This window comes from Saccopteryx leptura, chromosome 1, assembly GCF_036850995.1.
Source record: "Saccopteryx leptura isolate mSacLep1 chromosome 1, mSacLep1_pri_phased_curated, whole genome shotgun sequence".
NCBI classification, from domain to species: Eukaryota; Metazoa; Chordata; class Mammalia; order Chiroptera; family Emballonuridae; genus Saccopteryx; species Saccopteryx leptura.
The window spans coordinates 16,214,093-16,236,355 of record NC_089503.1 but is presented as its reverse complement, the minus strand read 5'-3'; the positions used below and the strand labels follow the sequence as shown (position 1 = coordinate 16,236,355).

At 38.2% G+C, this 22,263-nt stretch overlaps 2 protein-coding genes and 1 pseudogene across 2 annotated transcripts; 2 read left to right on the top strand and 1 right to left on the bottom strand.

Moving 5' to 3' along the window:
• The first annotated feature begins 54 nt into the window (after window positions 1–54).
• On the top strand, window positions 55–979 carry LOC136388675 (olfactory receptor 4C15-like; annotated as a pseudogene).
• A 4,991-nt stretch (window positions 980–5,970) lies between these two features.
• Window positions 5,971–7,109, bottom strand: LOC136388676 (C1GALT1-specific chaperone 1-like). Its single transcript, XM_066360496.1, has one exon. It carries the CDS (start codon window positions 6,967–6,969, stop codon window positions 5,971–5,973), a length of 999 nt encoding a protein of 332 aa, XP_066216593.1. The 5' UTR covers window positions 6,970–7,109.
• Window positions 7,110–7,474: 365 nt separating this feature from the next.
• LOC136387944 (olfactory receptor 4C11-like) lies at window positions 7,475–13,565 on the top strand. Its single transcript, XM_066360047.1, has 3 exons — window positions 7,475–7,489; window positions 11,766–12,666; window positions 13,513–13,565. The coding sequence occupies exons 1-3, from the start codon at window positions 7,475–7,477 to the stop codon at window positions 13,563–13,565; spliced, it is 969 nt and encodes a 322-aa protein (XP_066216144.1).
• The last annotated feature ends 8,698 nt before the right edge of the window (window positions 13,566–22,263 follow it).

Genomic DNA, 22,263 nt, shown 5'->3' with positions numbered 1-22,263 from the left:
GTTTACAGACTCTATATGCTCACTGTGGTCGCATTTAGCTTTTCTTTGGGAACCATGCAAAACCAAAGCTTTGTAACTGAGTTCATCCTGCTGGGTTTTTCGCAGAATCTAAATTTTCAGAAAGTAGTGTTTGTTATATTTTTGTTCAACTACATTGCAACTGTTGGCAGCAACTTGCTAATTGTGGTGACCATCGGCAGCAGCCCAGCACTCCTCGCCACCCCCATGTACTGCTTCTTGGCCTTTCTGTCATTCCTGGATGCCTGCTTACCACCGTCATTGCTCCAAAGATGGTTTTGGACTCCATGAGAGGAAAACTGTCCCCTTCAAAGGCTGCATGACCCAGCTCTTTGCTGAACACTTCTTTGCTGGGGTGGAGATGATTGTCCTCACAGTCATAGCCTATGACCGCTACATAGCCATCTGCAAGCACTTGCATTACTCTTCTATCATGAATGAAGGCTCTGCGGCATTCTGATGGGGGTGGCCTGGACACGGGCTTCCTGCATTCCATGATACAAATTCTCTTTACTTCCCAGTTGCTCTTCTGTGGTCCCAATGTCATCGATCATTTAATGTGTGACTTGTACCCATTACTAGAGCTGGCCTGCACCGACACATCTTTGGCCTTTTAGTGGCGGCCAACAGTGGGTTTATCTACATCATAATCTTTTGTTGGCTGCTTGTCTCCTATGGCGTCATCTTGTTCTCGCTGAAAACCCACAGTACCGAAGGGCAGCGGCAAGCCCTCTCCACCTGCAGATCTCACATTGCTGTCGTGGTTTTGTTCTTTGTCCCCTGTATATTTGTGTATGCCCGACCTCCATCTGCTTTCTTCTTTGACAAGATGGTGGCGATATTTTACACCATCCTAACACCCTTGCTCAATCCTTGGATTTATACCTTCAGGGATAAGGAAATGAAAAGTGCCATGAGGAAAACATGGCACAGAATGATGGTGGTTTGTCATGCAAGATAAGATATCTGATGGAATCTATACTCAATTTGTTTCTACAACACGACAGAGCTGCAGAGAGCATTTCGACCAATGAAGGGTTAGAGTGGTCCAGGCTCCCTAAGTCCTCCCTGGCTTCAGCACTCTGCACACAGGGTAGGAGGGCAACAAACTGTACACAGTATTGGGGCCAGCTTGAGAGAAGTTTCTGTCTTGTGGGAACTCCTTACTTGAAGAGACTTAGGACAGAATAGAAGATAGGGCTGCACTTTCCCCACTCCTGGGTTTTCCCCACGCCTAGATTTTTAAGACCGTTGGAAACCCTTGGTCATGACCCACAACTCTACCCCCATTCTGGTTTTGGGGCTCGTGATAGTGCAGAGGGTTACAGAGAAAGAAGATGAATTGTGTGATAAAATCTTGGGTCAAGCTATCCTCCCTAATATATATTTCTTGCTCTTTTCCCCTCTTTATGCCCCACCTCCTGACTCTTCTTTCCTTGGGTCTGCTCACTCTCACTCTCCTCTCTCCTGCTCTAACTTCAGTCATTCTCCACTCTTTTTTCTTCTTCTTTACTATTATTCACTTTGGTAATTTTTTATGCTTTGATATTTGTCTTAGTATGCAGTTTATAGAACTTGATTTTGGAAATTTAAGCATCAATTGGCATCCTTCTAAGAGGGCTCAAGATTTCTCTTTTCCAGAATGCAATGTACATGATCAAGGTTTGATGTTTCATGTGAGTGGATGGTGAATGCTAGAAAGAGAGGCTATCTAGTAGGATCCCACTGTAATTTTAGCCTAACTGTACTTGGAAAACCTTTCTGTATCACAGGTCAAACTTTGTACATTGAAAGAAAATGGCAAATGGCCACACTTACCTTGCAAAGTAACGTGCAAGGCAAATGAAATATTAATAACAAAAGTAGAAGCTGTATGAATAATAAGATTATGCAACAAGAATAATATATAATTTATGATTGTGTTATTCAACTAAATACATTTCTAGTAACACAGCAATAGAGGCACATATGAGATAGAAGCAGATTTCTATCTGGGAATAAAAGGGAAGACTTTTAGTATTGAATATATTTGAATTAGTTTAAATTTCAACAGGTAAAATAGAAGGGAAAATAGCATTCTCCACTAGTGTGATGTACCTCCAGATCAGAGAATTAGGATATTCCAGTAGTGTTAGACAATGACTGAATTCAGTGATAAAACTCTGAGGTACTGTTGATCTGACCTAATACATACATCTTGTCAAGAGCTGCTTTCTAGTCTTTTTACGTTCCCAAAATTTCTCTTTGCTTATTCACAATAGAATGAAATAGAATTATATGACCTGGCTCTCGTTGTTGTCTAATATCTGTCCATAATTGTACAATTTAATGATGGTGCAGTTCTCATAGAGTCATCTTTATGTTTACCTAAAGCGCTGGATGTTTCTCCTCATAATATTTTTTTTTATTCTCTTACCTAACTCCTCCTGTCTTCGCAGCAAATAGCTCTCTTCTTTGGTGTTTATCTTTTATCAGGAATATAATATATTGAAATTAAGTAATAATTTATTATTCCTTTTATAGTCATCAATGATAATTGGAACTGCCAATCAGAGCTTATCATTATTATTGTAACATCTCTACTTATCACACTGAACTAATATTATTTTAACTGACTGCAAGAAAAAAATGGTTTTCTTTATATCAGCTGCTTACTCCCACGGATAAGAGTCCAGAGGGAAGTCCTTCCATAAGTTGAATTCAGTGGCTCCTTCCCCCTGGGAGCATTAGCTGAATCTGGGCATAGACAGAAAGCCGAGAATCTGGGCTTCCACAGGTGGAGCGTTACTAGATTGAGGGCAACAGCAGCAGCAGATCTTTTGGAAGAAATTTGGAGAGATTTAATCCTGCAATATTTTTCCCTCACAGCATTTCTCCAGTCCTAGGGTTTTCTATGTTCTGAATTGTATCCCCTCCCCAAAATGATGAAGTCCTAACCTCCAGTGGCTGTGAATTCACCATAAATTAAGATGAAGTCATTGGAGTGAGCCCTAATCCATTATGACTGATTTTTTTTATAAAAAAAGAATTTCCCTTGATTACTTACACAGATTTATTTTATTTAATTTTTAGATTTTATTCATTTTTAGAGAGAGAGAGAGAGAAGGAGGGAGGAGCAGGAAGCACTAACTCCCATATGTGCCTTGACCAGGCAAGCCTAGGCTTTCGAACTGCCGACCTCAGCATTCCAGGTCAACACTTTATCCACTGCGCCACCATAGGTCAGGTGACAGTATTTTTAAAAACGGGAAATCTGGACACAGAGGCACATGCAAAGAAGAAAAATGCCCTTTGACGATGAAGGCAGAAGTTGGGGTGATGCACCTGTAAGTCATGGAACTCCAAAGATTGCTAGTGAACCAGCAGGGGCTGGGGTGAGGCTCTGAGAACACTGCCCTCCTCTCCTCAGAAGGAGTGTGTACTAAGACCAAATGGAAAGATGACATCCTGCCATTTGCCACAACATGGCTGGACCTTGAGAATATCGTACTAAGTGAAATGTCTGACAGATAATGTTAAGAACCATATGATTTTGACTCACACGAGGGATATAAAACTGAAAGCAACAAATGAACAAATGTGAAAACAAACAAAAACTCACGCAGACATCGGGATGGTGGTTACCAGAGGGAAGAGGGTGGGGTAGTAATAATGAGTAAAGGGGTCAAACATATTGTGACTGAAGATGATTTGACTTTAAGTGGTGGGCATATACAATATACAGATCATGTATCATAGAACTGTACACTTGAAACCTATATCATCTTACTACCCAACGTCATCCCAATAAACTTAATCAAGAAAATGGAAAAAGAGAAAATGGCAACTACTAGCATTGTGATAAATAGAAACATTGGCTATTAAGAATAAAAATAAAACCAAATAAAGAAGAGAAAGCAAAAAATATATAAACATGAAGTAAACACAAAAAAGCTAAATATGGTTGTTTGATTTGTAGAAGATAATTGACAACTTCTACTTTGTGATATTAGTTGCATGTTGTATACATTTGACAAAGCTCACTTCCTATACATTTAAAAATTGTGTATCTTACTGTATATAATTTATATTTAAAAATAAAAATGTGTAAAGAGATTTTTTTGTAATTCTTTCTTCTCCCTCCTTTTACCTATTGATTTCATATTATTTTTGAAATTATAGAAATTTTAGTTAATACTTTTCATCGTAATTATTTATATTATATTTTATCAATGTTATTATTATTTGTAGTAATTATTATACCTCATGCCCACATTTTCTAGAATAGGAAGCTAGGAGAAGATATATGCCTGAAGCCACAGAAACAAATGAGGGAGCCAGAATTCTATTATTTCCCATCTGTTTGAATCTTCACCTGGTCTCAAGGCTTTGCTGCCATTAGAAAAGGTTTGACTTAAAGGACAGAAAGAGCCTTTGGTAGCTTTTAGTAGTCAATGCCTCAGAAAGTCAATGTGACTTAGAAAGCGTAGTTTTTCCTTAGAGCAGGGCTCATGGGTAGAGCACCTGGTAACAGAAATGGGAGGTGTCCCTTAGGGCAAACTTGGACTCTGAGGACAGAATCTGCCTGTTGACAGCCTTGTAGGGGACAAATTGGCCGCGTGGTTTGCTGTGATCCTGGATTAAGTGAGCTAAGTAGCTTAATGAGCAAATTGGTTTGGTTTGGGTGAGATGGGTGGAGTTCTCATCCCTCCTAAGGTGGAGCATCTGTGAACTTTCATGAATCCCCTATAAATATCTGATGGAGGACAAAGAATTCTTTAATTCATGTGCTCTACAGGGCAATGTTTTGGGGTAATAGAGCTAGCTTTAGAGATGTTTCTATCACAGAATAGTGGGGATATTCCTTTTTATTCTAGGAAGTGCTAAGAATAGAAGAAACTTTCTGCTGGTATTCCAGTCCTTTCGGAGAATCTATTGAATAATTCCCACTTTCTAGGAAGGTTTGGCCTTCTAAGGAGCATATCCCCTACCCAAAGAACCTGTAATGGTAAAGCCAAGCGGATCCATTTGAAACACAATTTACATGTTGCAAACTCATGTGCAAGATTCATCGTCAAGGTAAATCAGAACTGAAGGAGTGAAAACTATGAGCTCTCTGTTGGATATCACCTGTTTTTTTAAAAGAGAAAGGTAAGTGTTGAAGCTGCACTAAACTATTTCCTTTCTCTTGCCTCTTACTCAACTGATATATTTTTTTTATCCAAACCACAGATGAGAGCTTGATTCACTGGGAAACAGCATTGTTAAATGACATTATATTCTTCGTTGTCACTTCTCCAATTCCAGGATCTGCACAGAGAAGTACAGAGAGTTACAATACAATTGTGTATGCTAAGACTCCCCTAGGTTAGCTCCCAGGGAAACTTAAACTCTGTAAGTAATTGTCACTCATTCTCTCAAGGTTGGATTTCAGTTTCCACTTTTTCATTACTTGGGTACATTTCCTTTGTTGCTTGGTTGTGTATTTTGAGGAAGCAAACTCACTGTCACTTGTGGAGCCTTAGAACAGAAACTGACATGAGAAGTAATGGAAGCACAGCTAAAAGTTTTACTTTATTCACAAATTCACAACTAGCAATTCATTTGCATATCTTTGAAAGTGAAAAAAACATTTAAATATTTTAAAAAATCAGAAAGAAATTGTGCCACAGATTTTAAATGTTCATTATTTAGAATTGATAGCATAAGTATATTTATAAATATATGCTTTATTTATAAAATTATTCTTAAAATATTTCCTTCCAACATATTGGAAATTTTCACATATGTTTTAAGGGAAAAGCCCACCCTATTTAAAAATGTATTCCTAAATTTTAATGTGATTAAACCAGTGTCACCAAACTGAAAAATAAAAAAAGAAACATGCTGCTGAGTTGGATATATAGTTGTTATTGCAAATAATGACAATACATGTACTATATGGTAATCACATATATATTCTCGTTTCACTTCTCAGTCATTGTCAGAATCCTTTGGAGGTAAGAAAACCAAGGCATCACTGAAAAGATGCCCAAATGCCCTAAGTCGGTACACCCCGTACATCATCACATGCATCTGATTAGGGGTCAGTCCATTAAAAGTAACAGCCATATCTGAACAACATCCTTCTACTACCAGGTTGGTTTGATTAGTCAATGTCTCTTGAATTAAAAGCCCAACAGATTTGGTATTAAATACATCTTTTCCTTCAGAATCTTCTACATTTTCTGCAAACACTCCACCATATTTCAGGCAGACTGCTAGCTGCTTATCTTCAGATACCTTCCAAATCATCCCTCTCTGTTCAGGACACTTTTCAGAAACACTGAGAAGGCTGTTAAGTCTTTTCACTGATTCTATACTTAAGACAATTCCTCCTTCCACATTCACATATTCAAGGTCTCCAGATTTTACAGTGCGGCCTAGGTAGAAAGGTTGTGATGGGTCCTTTTTAAACAAAAAATACTTTAGGTTTTCAATAATAGCAAACGTTGTGGGGCGTACAAGGAAGAACCAGCTGTACTGGTCTTGATATTTATCAAAGGCGTGTTTGTAAGCCTTTCTCATCATTAACCACATGTCATTTGTTCCCATGTTAATTGACTCAAACACTTGAACAGTTTCAGAACTGAAGAACTCTGCTTTGTCACAGTGTTTGGTCCAAGTCTCCTTCACTGCAGCCGAAAGACGCACATCTTGGGGTTTTACGAGGATGATACAGTATACCCGAAACTTCTTACTGAGCTCCAGGCGTTCATCTGAAATTTTCAAGATGCCTTCTTTATTAGGAGCTTGTAGGTGATGTTCATGGTACATTTTATTTACATAACCAATCCTAATGTGTCCTAGCATAGTGATCAAGGCACAGAAAACGCTTACCAGCATCACAGCCTTCAATAATGAACTGCTTTCAGGAAGCATTTTTTCCCACATATGTAACGACTCCGGGTGGGAAAGCGCAGCCGCGCGCATGGTTTTTCTACCAAGTTCGTGCACCCCACCGTTATGTTCCTGTTTGGGCCGATCTAGACGCAGGCGGTTTCCTCTCGTTGGTCTCTATACTTTTACAATTTTTCAAGGAGTGACAAAGAGGTAAAAGGAGGGAGAGGTTGATGACATATTTGAAATTGTGTCCTTTCTCTCTGGGAACATAAAATATCCATATGAGGATTCCATTAATGAATTTTAGGGCTGGCCATGTATAATAACTGACATTTATGAAATAACAGCCTGACTGGTATGTATGAGCTAATAATTCTCACATTAAAAACCGACACAAATATCTCAAAGTAAATTGTGTGTGACTTATTATATAGAATGTATTGAATATTGGACATTGTGTGAAAGGAATTATATTTATGTTTTGTGACTATAACAATGACACTATTTTTAAGGCAGTGAAAATACCCTGTAGGTTTTTAGAACGACAGACATATATCATCACACGTTTATCCAGACCCGTAGAACGTACACCACCATGAGGAGCCCAAAGGTAAATTATGGGTTTGGGGTGATACAGATGTGTCATTCATTGTGGCTTTATCATTTAGAGCAGATGTGCCCCTCTGGAGGGAGGTGTTAACGGTGTGTGGCAGTTTATGCATGTGTAGAGGCAGGGACTATATGGATAATTTCCATAGCTTTCTCTCAATTGTGCTGGGAACCCATGACTGTTCTAAAATATATGTAAAGCCTGTACAGTGACAACCATGACAAGAGCATTCTATTAATGCTGAGAGGAGATTCTTAATTTTTCTGTGTCCCACAGAAGCTAACTGAAAGTGAGCACTAGAATCCTTCTTTAACAAAGGAAGTGCCAAGTCAGAAGCCACCTCCAATCATAGTTGGGGTGCCTGCAGGCCAGTCTTTATTTTGTTGGGGGTCATTTGTATGCCTTCCACTGAGTTTCCAAGTGCAAGGGAGAGAAAGACAGATGTCTTCACGGGAACTCGAACATCTTGAGGGAGGTGGACACTTCATTATAGGTCAGCTCAAAGTCTAGTTGAACTAAATCTAGAAAGAAAAGATGACTAACTTCTGTTAAACAAATGTGAGTGTAGTTTTTTCTTAGGTGCTGGATAAATCTTAGTAAAATCTATTCTCCTGTTTTGTATGCTTCCAAATTTTATATTTCACCTATTAAAATATATTTACACCTCATAACCTGGCTTTCATGGACTTTGGCTAGGAGGAAAACTGACTTTTCCAAGTCTCCCTCCTCTGACGTTAGAATCTGGCTACACTGGAAGTTTCATATTGATCTTTTCTCTAGTTGCTGATACATTGGCCTTACTGTCCTTAAAACTTTGATTTCATGTTTTTTATGCCAAATGCTCACTTTTCTGATTTTCATATTTCTGGACCCCAAACATCGTCACAACCAAGGGACTATTTTATTTCTACTTGCCTCTCATCAAGGCTTGCTATATTAAAGATGTTATGCACTTTATTTATTTTTAAATATTTATTAAAGGTATTCGGAATTGTCATTCATAGCTTCTGATCACCGCGAGAGAAGGAGCATGCGCGACAGTTCAGTTCCTCAGCTAAGGACCTAGGATTTAAAACATCAGCACAGCTGTGTTATGGGTAGATGACCATTTTGGATTAATATTTTTGAAAAGTTGGAGGTACCTCTTGGAGAGCCAAGATTAATAAACCTATTGAATGTTAGCACTGCGACTGCAGAGGCCGCCTACCTGCCTACCTGCATCCTCTATAGGCTTTGCACAGATGGAATTGTCTGACCTTCATAGCAACCCGAAAGGGTAGGTGATTTTATTATGTGTGTTTACAGGGGAAGAAAATGAGGCACAGAAATATGAGGGGACATGATAGCTCTCCCACCGTAATGGTGGTTGTGTGGGGCGTGAATCAGGCTGCGTGGCTACAGGCTCGATGCACTGACCACTGTGTGACCCACCTCTCAGCTCTGCTTTTGAATATTTGTGTCTTAGAGAACCTGGCTTAGGTCCTGCCTCTCTTCAGTTCATGTTATAGTCCATGTCTTCACATAGTGCTGTAGTTTTCACTGTCCTTTAGGAATTTATACTCTTCTAATATCATAGTGACTTACATCATTACTGCTCTTACTTACATTACCTTAAAGCTCATGTTAAATTGTTAAGAATAGATGAATCTTTTCCCCATTCCTCATAACTCATCCGATAGATAACTTTGATTCAGTATTTGCAATGAATCATAATTATGGAATTATGGAAGGGAACACATACTATAATTTTAAAAACATTGGAAAATTATAGACTAAAAAAGGGGAAATTGATAGTTTGACATATATAGGAAGGAAAAATTTATGGGAAATGAGGAATAATAACAAAATCCGAATAGTGGAAGTAGCAGAGGCTGAGGCTTCCATAGTTTTTATTCTGAGCTAGAATTTTCCTCATTTCATCAGCAGAGTAGCCAGGATGATTTCAAAAGTGGTTTTCCCAAGACTGCGTGGCCAGGAAAGAGGGGAGCTGGGATTTGATTCAGGCCATCCAATTTCAGTAACTCTACTCTTAATCAAGAAATAAGTGCTTTTGCTAGATTAATATCTATACTAGGTAAATATCCAGATTGTAAAAAGTGAGTCGACAAAAGAGAAAAAGATTTTTCAAGAAAAAATATTTTTAGAAAACTGTATTAAAATATTAAATATGGCAATAAAATATATGAATATAATTAAAATACAATTTTTTATTTTTATTAACGAAGTCAGATAATAAAATGATGTCATAAGATATGAGATAACCTGTGCTTTTTTTGCTTGTGCATCAGTTTTTCTACAAAATAATATTGTGTTGGCCATACCTGTATATAAAAAAGGATCTATACATAAACACATATGGAAATATACTTAAAGAAATTTTCTGGAAAGACAGACAAGAAACCAAATGGAGAGTGGGATTATAGATTCAAATAATTTGGAGAGAGAGTTTAGTATTTTCTTCTTACATTCTCTTACTTTGAATATTTGGTCATGATTATGGATTATTTGTATAGTAAAATATAGCTAATAAAAAGGTACAATATATTTAAAAGATTTAATTTTTGTCAATAGCAGTAATCATCTCTGGCATTTGGGTCAGCAGTATTATACTTGGGAAGGTATTCTAAAGTTTTTGTAAAATTGTTATTTATGAGTGACAACTAGAAGCAATAAAAATATATCAATGGTAAAAATTGACACATTGTCAATTTTACAAATTTACAAATTATTAAAGTTAAACTATGGAAAATATAAGAGTATGGTAAGAAATGTTAAAATAATTCTAAGCGAACATCAAAATACAAAATGATATTATATAATGATTTGAATCACATAAACTATATATGCAAAGAATAAGGACTTGAAAAATCATAAAATTGTATATTGAGATTATGGAATCTTTTTCTTTTCCTTTTTTTGAAATCTTTTTCAAATAATGATTTTAGTGGAAATTTAGGGTAAGGAGTAACATAGATGAGTAAAAATACTATTGATACTTAGATTATAGGCATATTAGAAATTTTATGTCAGTTCAAATTTATGGGCAGATAGATTCAGTAATCTAAGGGAATCAGTTCTAGAGAGACTAAACAGTTGTTTCCCTAAGTTATGCCAACCTCAAAATATCACCCAGACATTTGTTATATGAAGATTGTCAGTGGAGCTGACATCTATACAAGAGGTATTGGCAAAATAAAACTGTTAAAAAATAAAGCACATTTTATCCAGTGTCCTGAAAGGGTTAGGGATGGTGTACACAAAAAGGAGTGAACCTCAACTGAAATATTTTTTTCCAGAGGGATTCTCTACAATATCAATGCTTAATTATATTGGCCTAATGCTGTTCAGATTTAGAAGCTCACAGATAAGATGCATCATCCATGAAATATATGTGTGTATGTGTGTGTTTATGTATGAGTATAAAATCTTTTTATAATTCTTAGAAACAATCAGAATATGGTGGGGCCAGTATTTGTTCTTCATTTTTCACAGGAGGCTGAAGTTCAAAGAGGTTAAGTCACTTGCCCAAGGAAAGTACAAGTTCTGCAGTTTTCAGTCTTGATACAAATCAAGCTTTTAAAAGGACGTTTATTTGTTTGTTTGTTTATTTATTTATATTTTTGACAGAGACAACAATAGAGTCAGAGAGAGGAACATATAGGGACAGACAGACAGGAAGGGACAGAGATGAGAGACTTCAATTCTTTGTTGTGGTTCCTTAGTTGTTCATTGATTGCTTTCTCATATGTGCCTTTACCTGGGGGCTACAGCAGAGCGAGGGGCCCCTTGCTCAAGCCTGTGACGTTGGGCTCAAGCCAGTGACCTTGGGCTTTAGGCCAGCAACCTTCGGCTCAAGCTAGCAACCTTGAAGTCATGTCTGTGATCCCACACTCAAGCCTGGAACCCTGTGTTCAAGCTAGATGAGCCCATGCTCATGCAGGAGACCTAGGGGATTTGAACCTGGGTCCTTTATGTTTCAGTCCGATGCTCTATCCACTGCAACACGGCCTGTTCAGGCAAGGACATTTATTTTTATTCTTTGAATGTAAAAGCTTTTGGTCTAATGCAGTGAGATTCTGAACAACAGATGGATCTGGGAGGGGCTTGAGTATTTGCATGTGTACAGAGATTCACAGTGGATGAAAGGCAGTTGGAGGTAACAGGATGGAGCAGAAACAAGGAATGTAGAGTTCAGTTGCTGATCTCAGAATGACTCTTCTTTTTTTCTCTCTGCAGATTAAGCCTTTGCCAAATGCATCTTACCTATGGCCACTAGTATGGCGTGAATAACAGTGTGATTGAATTCATTCTGTTTGGGTTGACACAGGATGCAGGAAAGCAGAAAGCAATATTTGGGATCTTCTTGATTCTTTACCTTGCGACACTGTCGGGGAACTTTCTCATTGTTGTGACGATTAAAACAAGCAGGACCCTGGGGAGTCCCATGTACTTCTTCCTTTTCTATCTGTCCTTTGCTGATGCCTGCTTCTCTACAACCACAGCCCCCAGATTGATTGTGGATGCCCTTTCTCAGAAGAAGACCATTTCCTACAATGAGTGCATGACTCAGGTGTTTGCAGCCCATTTCTTTGGGTGCATGGAGACCTTTGTGCTCATCCTCATGGCCTTTGATCGCTATGTTGCCATTTGTAAGCCCTTGCGATACACCATCATCATGAGCCAGAGAGTCTGTGGTGTGTTGGTGGTTCTGGCCTGGGTGGGCTCTTGTATCCACTCTTCAGCACAGATTTTCCTAGCTTTGCAATTGCCCTTCTGTGGCCCCAATGTGATTGACCACTATGGTTGTGACTTGCAGCCCTTGTTGAAACTTGCCTGCATGGACACTTATGTGATAAATTTGCTCATTGTTTTTAATAGTGGTTTCATTTGCATAGTGAGTTTTATAATCCTGTTTGCCTCCTATGTTGTCATCCTGTATTCACTGAGAAACCACAGTGCAGAAGGAAGGCGAAAAGCCCTTTCCACGTGTACCTCCCACTTTATTGTAGTTGTCTTATTTTTTGGCCCGTGTATATTCATATATACACGTCCACCAACCACATTTCCATTGGACAAGATGGTGGCTGTGTTTTATACCATCGGGACACCCTTGCTCAACCCTCTAATCTATACACTGAGAAATGCAGAGGTAAAAAATGCCATGAAAAGGTTATGGTGTAGCAAAGAATGACTTCAATTGGTAAATTATATGTGTAAGTTCCAATGTATATATCCTAACAGCTTATTTTTGTTTCATGGTCAAGAAAGGAACAATATTCTTATAGGGAAACAAATAAGAAATCTGAGAGGACTGTGTTAGAATATGGTTTCTATTTAAAGCCCACGACCATTTTGAACAACCTATGATGATCCTTACTTGAATTGTATCAACATCTGCCCATATTCACTAGGTAGTTTAGCTTATACAATTATTTTTTCAGAAATAAAAGTACTGTTGACAGAATAAGAGTGTATGCACAATTTTTTATTCTAGGTTTCATGCTTTTCCTTATGAATTAGGTCCTAAGAGCTAATCCAGGTCCTGGCCAGTTGGCTCAGTGGTACATATCGACTTTTCATGTGGTTGTCCCAGGTTCATTTCCTTGTCAGGGCACACAGTGAAAGTGACCAACTACTTCACCACCACTGCTCCCTTCTCTCTCACTCTCCCTCTCGCAGCCATGGCTCCATTGGTTCCAGCGAGTTGGCCCCTTCTGCCTCTAGTGCTGAGGATAGCTCCATGGAGTCTTACCTAAGGTGCTAAAAAGAGCACCACCCTGTAGGGGACTTGCTGGGTGGATCCCGGTGGTGGTGCATGTGGGAGTCTGGCTTTGTCTCCCCTCCTCTCATTTAAAATGTAAAGAACTAAATTCATAAGGACTGGATTCTTAGAGAATTAAGGTTGCTGTCTTGACAACCTTAAGATTAGAGACATTCTGAGAAAATGCTGCTCTGGACATCTGGATCTGAGCCTACTTCACTAGGGGCATATATACTCTTGAGCCCTCTAAGTCTATTAAAAGCTAGAAACATCAGTGAAAACCTGCACTGTCACTGGGAAACCTCTCAAAATTAAGTCTGTGAGTGGCAAGGGAGGGATGTGTGTAATGGTTGAATGAAATCAGTAATATTAGCCATTCATTTGCTCTTGGGGTCTTCCCACTGCTCTTCACAAAGGAGAGGAAGAGGCAGTAAGAGATTTGAGGCAGGAATATGCAGAAGGAAGAGTATAGGTAATAAGGGAGGACAGAGAACAGTGCGTGATGGGGTGAGAGAAAGGAAAGTGGAAATGTGTAAGGATGGGAGAGAAGGGGCTTTATTTTCCTTACTTCTTGAACATCACTTTTGGGTAAACAAACATTTACAGGAAAATGAAGTCTCAGGATGTTCCTCTATCATTAACCTTCCTTAGCTGTTATGTGTATTTGATTATCAGGATAGAAATGTTTCCATATATTATTTATTTATTTATTTATTGGCTTCTGTAGCATCTCAAAACTAAAATTTAGTTGTTACACTTTTCAATGTTGGTCTTTTATATGACAGTGTTTTGAATTGTGTATTTTTATTTTTGAAGAGAACTTATATGTCTAATTCACACTTACCATGACTTCCACATAAACCTCATAATCTCATATTCAAGTGCTGTCATGTCCTTTCAGCACCCAAATTTGTAATTCCCATCCAATTGGCGTCAGAAAACCTTACTCTTAGTCACATGGGCTAATAAGAAAGGAACACGGTGAACTCACAAGTCTGTGAAGCTTTTCCATCAAGTTGAGAAAAAATGTCTATTGCACCAAAGATTCCTGAGAGTTGTGGTTTAGATAAGTGATGGTGGAATAAATATATGAGTCCCAGACGGGTCATTTGTCAGAGCTCTCAATACCATGCTTATACGTGGCAGTTTAATTTCATACTTCTTCCAAGTGAACAATTTTTCCTAATTTTATGTCTTATCGTTCTGTTTTGGAAGCTTTTGAATCTGGTCCTATGAAGATTGTATTTAAGTGAATTGGCTGTTAAGGAACCAAGACATATTCAAAATAAGACTTTCATCTGATCTCTTGTCATCCTTCAAACTTATTATAGTGTGAGAAAATGTTTATCAGCTTCTAAATGACAACTCAGAAAATTTCAGCAATGTTTTTCTTCTTATGAGTTAATACACAGCAAAAATTCCCTTAGATTTTATTTTGGAGAAAGGAGAGGGGGGTGGGGCAGGAACGGGAAGCATCAACTTGTTGCTTTTTGAATGTGCCTTGACTGGCAAGCCCAGGAATTTGAACTGGCAACCTCAGCTTTCCAGGTCAATGCCTTATTCACTGCGCCACCACAGGTCAGGCCTCAATTCCCTTAGATTTTAGCTAAGGGCTCAATTAGAGAAGGTGGGAGAAGCAGTCAGGGGACAGAAAGGTCTTACTTGACCTGGTATCTTAACAAATGGCTAACTGTCTCTGGGCTGGTAGATGTTGAAAGCTTTTTATTCCTCTTTTTTGGAAACTTTTAATCTAGTACCCTTGACAAAAGAAGAAAATGTCTATTATGATTATGGTTGACTCCTTTTTTAATCCTTAGAAAATCAGTGGTCATCTTCAAAATTCTGTAATGGGAATTCCAAATGGCCTTATTACTGGGTTGTTTCCAAAAAGACATTCTTATGAGTCCTCTGTGGCAGTCCAGAGGGAGACATCCATGCACCTCTGCCCTGACAAATGCTATTAATTTAGAAACACTGTTGACGTAGGCTGATGTCAACAAGCCATCCTCATCTGACTCCACCTGTCAGTCAGCCCATCCTTCTTCCTGCTAAGATTTTCAGTCTCTTGGTCCCAGCAATATGGAGTGTTTACTAGTTTCTCAGAATGGCACTCTGAAATACCTTTCCATATCCACCCCCCTCTCATGCACACATGCGTAACATTTGGGGTGAGGGACAGGCATATCTCCACAGCGATTTCCCCCATGCAGAATACCTCTTTACAACTACTCACCCGGGGCTCCAGGGGCTGAGGAGAGACGAGAGATCTGGAATAGCAGGAAGAGAGAGTAATCTAGGAGGCACAGGCAGAAACACTTAGAGGGACAGCCACCTAATCCATGGGTTGAGCCACTCGCCAAAACTGAAGTGAATATTTCCCCTGGAACTAGCAATATCAGCAAAGGGATGCAATACACCAGCCAAACAGGCTCTTCTGCAGCACTCAGAGCAGAGTCACTTAAGAAATACAGTATTGACTGTTAGGGTCTGAGGTACAGTGTCCCCAACCACACTGCTAAGGGCTAGCCTGAGGGCAGGCGCCGGTGGGACATGGAAACACAGTCCAATCAGTGGGGCTGAACCTGGACCGGCCAAGACTAAGGCTGGGTGTGAGCTCAGTCTCACCCGGCAGGGTGGAAGGGGCACACAAAAGCAGTGCAGTCAGCTGCGGGCCTGCCTCCAATTCCACCTGCAGAGGAAAAATGAAAGCCTGGGATCTGCAGAGACCCATGGCTGTGCACAGGCAAGCAGCCCTGGCTGGCTGAGTGCAACTTCGCCCATGGGGCAGGGCAAAAGCCTGGGAATAGGTGGAGACCACAGCTGAGCAAAGGTGCTCACCACTGCCTTCAATGCTGTGGCTTGTGGCCCTGTGTATGGCACAGAGCCCCACCGGCGGTGGTAGGGTGTAGGTCGAGGCTTGTAGACCAGAGTATGTGAACATAGCCCCTCCTGTCGAGCAGAGGTGGAAACCAAAGTTATAGCTAAAGCTGGCTGGTGCTGGAAACACCCATACCCAAATGCCTAAACACCCAAGGCATCGATAGAGGGGGTCATGAGCCTGCAGACAAACCATACCTAGGGAACACAGAGGCCACACCCATTGTACTACAATGGCCACACCCTTCTTGTACACAGACAAAATGGAAAAGCAGAGAAATGCAACCCAATTGAATCAAGGAAAATGCTCAGAAAAGGTCTTGAATGACTCAGATATAACCAAATTACCAGATTCAGAGTTTAATATACTGATTGTTAGGATGCTCAAAGATATTAGAACAACAATAGATGATTATAGCAAACAACTAAATAAAGAGATAGCAAGTATAAAAAAGACATTGAAATAATAAAAAGAATCAGTCAGAAATGACAAATATAGTATCAGAAATGAAGACCACAATGGAAAGAATTAAAAGCAGGATGGATGAAGCTGAGGATTGAACCAGCAAGTTAGAGGACAAGATAAACGAAGGTACAGAAGCAGAGCACCAAAAGGTAAAGAGACTTAAAAAGTCTGAGGAAACTCTAAGAGAGCTCTGTGACAACATGAGGAGAAATAACATCCATATCATAAGGGTTCCTGAAGAAAAAGAGAAAGAACAAGGGATAGAGACTTTGTTCAATCAAATCATAGCTGGAATCGTCTCTAAATTGATGCAGAAAAAATCACACGAGTTCAAGAAGCACAGAGAATTTCATTAAAGAGAAACCCAAAGAAATCTACACCAAGTCACATCATAATTAAAATACCAAAGCTAAGTGATAAAGAGAAAATATTAAAAGCTGCTAGAGAAAAAAATGCTATCACCTACAAAGGAGCCCCCATAAGGATGTCATCAGACTTCTCAACAGAAACACTTGAGGGCAGAAGGGAAAGGCAAGAAATATTCAAAGTAATGCAGAACAAGAGCCTACAACCAAGACTACTTTATCCAGTAAGGTTATCATTTAAAATTGAAGGAGATATAAAAAGCTTCCCAGACAAAAAAAAGCAACTCAAGGAATTCATTATATCCATACCAATGCTACAAGAAACGTTAAGTTACCTGTTGTAAACAAATCAAAGAGGGAAAAGAATATAGCAAAAAAGGAATACAGCTTTAAAGAATAAAATGGCAGTAAACAACTATATATCAATAATAACCTTAAATGTCAATGAATTAAATGATCCAATCAAAAGAGATAAGGTAGCTGTGTGGATAAGAAAACAGGACCCATACATATGCTGTCTACAAGAGACACACCTTAAAACAAAAGATGCACATAGATTGAAGGTAAAAGGATGGAAAATATATTTCATGCAAATAGAAAAAAAAAAGTTGAGGTAGCAATACTTATATCAGACAAAATGGACTTTAAAACAAAGGCTATTGTAAGAGATAAAGAAGGTTACTACATAATGATAAAGGGAGCAATCCAACAGGAAGTTATAACCATTATAAATGTCTATGCACCTAACATAGGAGCACCTAAATATATAAATGAGACTTTGATGGATAAAAAGAGCGAAATCAACAGCAATACTATAATAGTAGGGAATTTCAATACCCCTCTAACATCACTAGATAGATCTTCAAGAAAGAAAATTAACAAAGAAACAGCAGATGTAAAGGACACACTAGACCAACTCGATCTAGTAGATTTGTTCAGATCCTTTCACCCTAAAGCAGCAGAATATACATTCTTTTCAAGTGCTCATGAAAACATTCCTTAGGATAGACCACATGTCAGGGCACAAAAGTGGTTTCAACAAGTTTAAGAAGATTGAAATCATATCAAGCATTTTCTCTGATCACAATAGCATGAAATTAGAAATCAACCACAACAGAAAAACTGAAAAATACTAAACATTTGCAAAATAAATAGCATGTTATTAAATAACAAATGGGTTAACAATGAAATCAATGAAGAAATAAAAAAAATTCCAGAAATGAATGATAATGAGCATAGAACAACTCAAAATTTATAGGACACAGCAAAGGCAGTACTGAGAGGAAGTTCATAGCGTTACTGGCATACTTTAAGAAGCTAGAAAAAGGTCATACAACTTAACCCTGCATCTAAAAGAACTAGAACAAAAATAGCAAGAAAAGCCCAGAGCTAGTAGAAGGAAGGAAATAATTAAGATCAGAGTGGAAATAAATGACATACAGGTTAAAGAAGCAATACAGAGGATCAAGAAAACAAGGAGCTGGTTCTTTGAAAAGGTAAACAAGATCGACGAACCTTTAACCAGACTAACCAAGAAAAAGAGAGAGGACTCAAATAAATAAAAATAGAAATGAGAATGGGGAAATAACAACTGACCCAAGAGAAATACAAAGAATTGTAAGAAAATAGTTTGAAGAAGTGTATGCCAAAAAATTAGACAACCTAGATGAAATGGACAAATTCCTTGAAACATAAAATATTTTAAATATCAATCAGGAAGTATCAGAAAACCTAAACAGACCGATTACTACAAATGATATCAAAACAGTTATTGAAAAAACTCTCAACAAACAAAAGCCACGGCCCAATGGCTTCACAAATGAATTCTACCAAATATTCAAAGAAAAACTAATTCTTATTCTTCTCAAGATATTTCAAAAAATTCAAGAGGAAGAAATACTTCCAAGCTCCTTTGATGAGATGAGCATAATTCTGATTCCAAAACCAGGTAAAGACAACACAAAGAAAGAAACGTATAGGCCAATATCCTTGATGAATCTAGATGCTAAAATCCTCAACAAAATATTAGCCAACCGGATCCGGCAATATATGAAAAAAATGATACAACATGATCGAGTGGGATTTATTCTGGGAAGGCAAGGCTGGTACAATATTCACAAATCAATCAATGTGATTTCTCACTTAAACAAAAGGAAGGAGAAGCCTGATCAGGCAGTGGCACAGTAAATAGTGCATCTGAGTGGGATGCAGAGGATCCATGTTAAAGACCCCAAGGTCTCCAGCTTGAGCGCGGGCTCATCTCGTTTGAGCAAAGCTCACCAGCTTGGACCCAAGGTCGCTGGCTTGAGCAAGGGTTTACTCGGTCTGCTGAAGGCCCACAGTCAAGGCATATTTGAGAAAGCAATCAATGAACAACTAAGTTGTCACAACAAAAAACTGATGATTGATGCTTCTCATCTCTCTCCCTTCCTGTCTGTCTGTCCCTATCTATCCCTCTCTCTATCTATGTAAAAAAAATAAAAAATAAAAATAAATAAATAAAGAAATAAAAAAGGAGAAAAACCAAACAATAATTTTAATTGATGCACAAAAAGCGTTTGATAAAATCCAGCACCCACTCATGAACAAAACTCTCAGCAGTGTGGGAATACAGGGAACGTACCTCAACATGATGAAGGCCATCTATGACAAACCTACAGCCAACATCATACTCAATGGGCAAAAATTAAAAGCAATCCCTTAAGATGAGGAACAAGGCAGGGGTGTCCCCTTTTACCACACTTATTCAACATAATCCTGGAAGTCCTAGCCACAGCAATCAGACAACAAGAAGAAATAAAAGGCATTCAAGTTGGAAAAGAAGTAGTGAAACTATCATTATTTGCAGATGATATGATATTGTATATAGAAAACCCTAAAGTCTCAGTCAAAAGATGACTGGACCTGATAAATGAACTCAGCAAGGTGGCAGGATACAAAGTTAATACTCAGAAGTCAGAGGCATTTTTATACACCAACAATGAAATGTCAGAAAGAGAAATTAAGGAAAGAATTCCTTTCACTAATGTAACCATAAAATAAAGTAACTAGGAGTAAATTTAACCAAGGAGATTAAAGAATTGTACTCGAAAAATTATAAAACATTGATAAAAGAAATCAAGGAAGATACAAACAAGTGGAAGCATATACCGTGCTCATGGTTAGGAAGAATAAACATTATTAAAATGTCTATATTAACCAAAGCAATTTATAAATTCAATGCAATACCAATGAAAATATCAATGACATACTTCAAAGATATAGAACACATATCCCCAAAATTTATATGGAACCAAAAAAGAACATGAATTGCCTCAGTAATATTGAAAAGGAACAATAAAGTGGGAAGCGTCACACTTCCTGGTATCAAGTTATACTACAAGGCCATTATATTCAAAACAACTTGGTACTGGCATTAGAACAGGCATATAGATCAATGGAACAGAACGGAGAACCCAGAAATAAACCCACACCTTCATGGACAACTGATATTTGACAAAGGAGGTAGGAGCATACAATGGAGTAAAGACAGCCTCTTCAACAAATAGTGTTGGGAAAATTGGACAGCTACCTGCAAAAAAATGAAACTAGACCACCAACTTACATCATTCACAAAAATAAACTCAAAAAGGATAAAAGACTTAAATGTAAACAGTGGAACCATAAGCATCTCAGAAGAAAACAGGCATTAAGCTCTCTGACATCTCTTGCAGCAATATATTTGCTGATTTATCTTCACGGACAGGTGAAATAAAAGACAGTATAAACTAATGGGGCTATATTAAAGTGAAAGCTTTTGCACAGCTAAAGACAATATGAACTGAATAAAAAGACAAACGACACAATGGGAGAAAATATTCGACAATACATCTGATAAGGGCTTAATAACCAAAACTTATAAAAATCTTGTAAAACTGAGTACCAGGAATATGAACAATCCAATAAAAATATGGGCCAAAGAAATGAATAGACACTTCTCCAAAGAGAACATCTTGATGGCCAATAGGCATATAAAAAATGCTCAACATCACTTATCATTAGAGAAATGCAAATTAAAATCACGATGAGATAACACCTCACACCAGTTAGAATGGCGCTCATCAACAAAACAACACAGAATAAGTGCTGGCAAGGTGGTAGAGAAAAGGGAATGCTGGTGCACTGCTGGGGGGAATGCAGACTAGTGCAGACACTGTGGAAAACAATATGAAGATTCCTCAAAAAATAAAAAATCGAACTGCCTTTTGACCCAGTTATCCCACTTTTAGGAAACACCATAGTACCATTTTTTTTTCTTTTTTTTCAAAGATTTTATTTATTCATTATAGAGAGGAGAGAGAGAGAGAGAGAGAGAGAGAGAGAGAGAGAAGGGGGGAGGAGCAGAAATAATCAACTCCCATATATGCCTTGACCAGGCAAGCCCAGGGTTTTGAACTGGCAACCTCAGCGTTTCCAGATTGACACTTTATCCACTGAGCATAGCACTGTTTTAAAAGGAGAAATGTACCCCCAGGTTTATGGCAGCATTGTTCACAATAGCGATGATCTGGAAACAGCTCAAGTGTCTGTCAATGGTTGTGTTAATTGTATTACTATTTTATAAACATCTGTTCTTATTTTAAATGATGAATGAAGAAAGAACCCAACTCAACACATGCACACTTGTTATGTTTTAGTATAGGTCTAGGCACTTTTCCATAGATCTTTCTTTTTTTTTTTTATAGGAAATAACTTAATTTCTCTTAACGTCCTAATTCAGTTAAACATTTAAAAAAAAATAAAATTAGGAAAGTAGCTATGATTTTCAAGTTCTTAATCTCTGGGTTATTTCTCCTTCTCTTTGTAGATAAGGCATTCTCCTGATTAGGGTGGCATGCAGCCGTCCCTGCTCCCATTCCAGACTAATGGCAAGCATGGACAATCAGTTATGGTCCTCATCCTCAGAATTTGGATGTAGCTTTGGAATCCTCCTCAACAGTTCACTCTGTGAAACAACTATGAAATGATTGGAGCTGGCAGTTAAGATAAAAGCTATGTCTCATTCCTACCATATGTAACTACTTGTTTTCTCCTATATTAAAGCTCTGGCTATTTTAAACGTATTTAATAATTTAATTCCTCCCAAATTCTGCCTGACCTTTCACTATTACCCTTAGAAAATTTCTAATATTGTGTTTTTCAATTAAAACAGAAGCACACCATCAGCTTTGCATATAGATGTACCAAGTTGTATATGACTGTGATATGACGGTATCATCAACTGGTCCCAGGCGAATTTTTCTTTTCTTATGTTTACAGACTCTAT

Excerpts from the sequence above, each read along its gene's own strand:
- LOC136388676 (XM_066360496.1), bottom strand. The coding sequence starts at position 6,969 with ATGCGCGCGGCTGCGCTTTCCCACCCGGAGTCGTTACATATGTGGGAA.
- LOC136387944 (XM_066360047.1), top strand. Across the intron at positions 12,667-13,512 it reads TGCCATGAAAAGGTTATGGT|CTAGAAACATCAGTGAAAAC; the intron begins GTAGCAAAGAAT and ends GTCTATTAAAAG.